Source organism: Mus pahari, chromosome 10 (assembly GCF_900095145.1).
Source record: "Mus pahari chromosome 10, PAHARI_EIJ_v1.1, whole genome shotgun sequence".
Taxonomy (NCBI): Eukaryota; Metazoa; Chordata; class Mammalia; order Rodentia; family Muridae; genus Mus; species Mus pahari.
The window spans coordinates 13,723,130-13,727,255 of NC_034599.1; the positions used below are offsets into that span (position 1 = coordinate 13,723,130).

At 37.5% G+C, this 4,126-nt stretch overlaps 1 protein-coding gene across 1 annotated transcript; it reads left to right on the top strand.

Moving 5' to 3' along the window:
• The first annotated feature begins 1,218 nt into the window (after nt 1–1,218).
• On the top strand, nt 1,219–2,445 carry Ubtfl1 (upstream binding transcription factor like 1). Its single transcript, XM_021206701.1, has one exon. The coding sequence runs from the start codon at nt 1,219–1,221 to the stop codon at nt 2,443–2,445; it is 1,227 nt and encodes a 408-aa protein (XP_021062360.1).
• Nucleotides 2,446–4,126: the final 1,681 nt, after the last annotated feature.

Consider the following 4,126-nt stretch of genomic DNA (forward strand, 5'->3'; position numbering starts at 1 on the left):
ATTCAGAAGTTTACTCTTAAGATTTTTTTTCCTCGGAAGAATGAGTCTGTTCCAGGGATGATCCCTCTTATAGGCTATCCAACACAGAGCATTTATCCCTGAAACTATATATACACAAACAACAACAGACTCAGAAAATAGCCTATAACTTGGATTAGCTAAGTATTCAGAGCACATATTTTGAAAAAAATTATGAGAATATTCAGAGTGTGCTGTTGACCTACATTCCAGAGAAATTACACTAGAGAGAACAATAGTGGTGAAAGAATAGCAACCCTCAGAGCTGTTCCTATATGTTCAAGTTCTAGGTTCCAGTTCTTTTAAAGAATCTTTATGAAAGAGGCAATGCTTTTACGGAGGCTTATGTCTGTAGACTGAGTGGCCAAAGAACACTGCAAATGAATTTTTGAAACCTTCATAAGGTGATTCAGCATAAAGCTCTTATATGCGTAGAGTCCTGAAGACTATGTAAATCCGTCCTTTATTACAGATTTCACATTCAAACCATGGAAATGCCACAGGTGGATGTCTAGGGAGTTCAATGCCTTGAACCCTGTTTTCAGGTCATTTGAGAGTAACTGATGAATGTCTTGGTTCTATTCTTTTCCTTGTCATATTTCTTTTTATTCTTTTTATTTTGTCCTTTTATTCCAATCTCAGGGCTGCTTTTTCTTTGCTTTGCTTTCTTCTTCTCCTCCTCCTCCTCCTCCTCCTCCTCCTCCTCCTTCTCCTCCTCATTCTTCTCAGCCTGGTGTTTACACTTCGTTTCCCTTTATTTTCTGCGTCTCTCTTTGTCATCATGATTGTCATAGAAGTTGAGATATACACCAGGTTGCCTTTGAATTTACAGAGATCTGCTTTCATAGTGCTGGGATTAAAGGTGTGCACCACCTCAACCAACTTTATTCCCTTAATTTTTAGGCAAGTTCTAATAAATTTAAAAAGGAAGCAAAAGAGGATATACCTGTATCACATATAAACAAGCAACTTTTATTTCAAAAGGTGAGACTATCCACTTATATTAATAGTAAATTATATAAGCAACACATTTTAAAGGAATTTTTTTCATAAATTCCAATGATAAAGTCCAACATTCTTTTTGTTTCACCTCAGAAATACAGATTCATACAGACTGTGGTTTCAGAAGATATCTACTAAGTTGTTGCCATGTGTGTGTGTGTTTAATCAGTTCAAGCTGCTGTGAACCTCTTTGCACTAATGGCATCACTTGATAACCAAGGCCTATGGTCTGAAATAGACATTCTGAAGTTACTGGAATGCATGAAGCATAATATCCCATCAGATGACTCCAGAGAATTCCAAAAGAGCCAGACCGATCTAGACTGGAGCAAAGTAGCTTTTGGACTGTTTTCAGGAGAAATGTGCAAACAGAAATGGATGGAGATTTCTTGTAATTTAAGGAAGTTCCGCACGCTGACAGAATTAGTGCAAGAAGCCAAGGAACTTATGAAAAAAACTCACAAAAATAAAATAGTCAAGGAGCATCCTGACCAACCCAAAAGACCCTTGACTGCCTATCTGCGCTTTTACAAGGAGCAGAGAGCCAAATACTGTCAGATGTACCCTAAGTACAGCAATGCACAGCTGACCAAAATCCTGGCTGAGAAATACCATCGGCTGCCGGCAGAGATAAAGCAGAGATATATCATGGACTTCAAGAAGGAGAAACAAGACTTTCAGAAAAAGATGAGTCAATTCAAGAAAAACCATCCTGTTTCAGGGCATCCTAAGAAATCTGAGGTGCCCCAGAGATACCCAACCAAAGTCCCTATGAAGTCACAAAGAGATATGAAAAATATCAAGTCTCTGGTAAAAACAGAACTTCCCAAAACAGTTTCCTCAGGTATGAAATTTCAGGGAGAACCCAGGAAACCCCCTATGAATGCATATCACAAATTTCACCAAGACTCATGGTCAAGTCCGGAGCTGAGGCATCTGTCCTTTAGGAAGCGCTGGGTTGAAATTGGCAGGCGTTGGCATCAAGTCCCGGAGAACGAGAAAGAGCATTATAGCAAACAGGTTGAGAGGCTCCAGAAACAATACAGGGTGAAGCTGGACCTCTGGCTCAAGAGATTGTCTCCTGAGGAATATGCTGCATACAAAGAGGCAAAGGCCACCTGTGGTAAGCGAAAAAACATGGGCATGTCTGGAGGCAGAAGCCCCAAGTTTGGACGAACAGACGATCTGCAGTCCTCCTCAGAGAAAGGGCTTCAACTAAAGCCTTCAGAGGTAGAGGAGCTACTAGATCCTGGGACAGATTCCTCAGAGACTATTCGGGGTCATCATGATAGCTCCCAGTCATCCAGGCAAGATATCACGGATGAGAGCGAAGAAGAAGAAGAGGAAGACTCTAGCACCTCCTCAGATCCTAGTAGTACAGATGAAGATGATGAAAATCTTCCTCAGGGGAACCCTCAGATTTAGACTCCATCTTAGCCATTTTCATATTCTAAGTCATTGTTTAGAAACATCCAAGCAAAACCCAGGACATTCCCAACAGATAGGGAACCGTTCTGTCCTCTTTGTATTGTTGTACTTTCTTTCCTCCGACATCTTTTGCTTACTAAATACAAGAGTATAGTTTGGGGAGAAGAGAGTTTGCCATAGTACTGCCTAAATCAGATTCCTAGGTTTAGGAAGAGACCTAACTGAACAGCATAGAAAACACACAAACTAGAAAACCGGGTCTTACAAAGTGAAGCACTGCATATAAAACTGCTATCAGTTAATCTCAGGAAGGTCACTGAGTCTTTTCTTTTGCAAATAGTAAATCTCACCTCTGATATTCAGAGTAAGTAAAAATACAAAGAATTAGATATAGATAAATCCTATTTTATAGCCGTATCTGATTTGTCTGTAATACATTCTTCAGTACCACATTCTGTAATTAAATTTATTAGTTGAATCTTAAACTTATTTAATGTTAACTTCTTACCATTTTGCTTGTAAATACTCCAAACTGTTTTCATGAATATTGACTTTAGAGCAGTTGTAAACCTTTGAAATTTTATTTTTGTGTCTGAATATTCATATTTATTTTCATTCACATATAAGTTTTGAAACTTGTGCATGTTAATAGAGCACTAAATTATTTTTATAGATATTTAGAAAGTATAATGTATAAATCAGGTTAAATGTGTTTCTCTTCATATATTTGTATATTTAAGTTGAAATTTACATTTTAAAATTTATAGTACATTATCCCCCATATATTTGTGAATCATTGTTTATTTGTTCTCCCTAGGAAACAAATATCTTTATGTATATTTTGCAACAATTATCTTTATGTATATTTTGCAACATTTCCAAATTTTTAACCTCTGAATTGATTATCTCTTAGTCTTCCAAAGATGTTGGATTAAGTATAAATAACAATATCAAAAGATAATAGTGATAAATTCCTGTCTTTTTTTATTTTAACTAAAATTTACAGGATTTGCTACCATAAATTTGTGTTGATATATGAATTTGAATTAAGTTATAGCACTTACCTTTACAATTAAACAATTTTAATAAATGATGTTTATTAATTTTGTCCTACTTTAATCATATAATGATGGAATTCCTCTATAGTGTACTGTAAAGATACCCAGAGAGTGGAAAGGTCAATGGGTACATGTTGAGAACTGTAATTATGAAGATTGAGAAACCTCACTTTCTACTTACTAGTGAGAGCCATTCATTCAGTGTAGTTTGCCTCTGAAGGCCTGGGAATGAGATTGTGATGTAAATCGTAGCCTAAGGTCAAGTAAAATAAAATGTCCATGCTGAATTCTGGCTGTCTAGCAGCTGCCAGTCTCAGTTGGACCCTGCCATCCTTGAGTCACATTAACAATAGCTTTTGTATCCAGTGCTCAATAGGAACAGAGGAATTTTAGGCTCCTTTTCAGAATTTGGAACCTTAGCTAGGTGAGGTCTTGCCTTGAGTGTGTCCTTCCCTTTATTCCAATGAAAAAACAAGATTTTTTTTTTTAATTGAAAATGGTTAAGCTGGGCCTGGTGGCGCAGGCCTTTAATCCCAGCACTTGGGAGGCAGAGGCAGGCGGATTTCTGAGTTCGAGGCCAGCCTGGTCTACCAAGTGAGTTCCAGGACAGCCAGGGCTAT

Coding starts and splice junctions, on each gene's coding strand:
- Ubtfl1 (XM_021206701.1), top strand. CDS start 1,219: ATGGCATCACTTGATAACCAAGGCCTATGGTCTGAAATAGACATTCTG.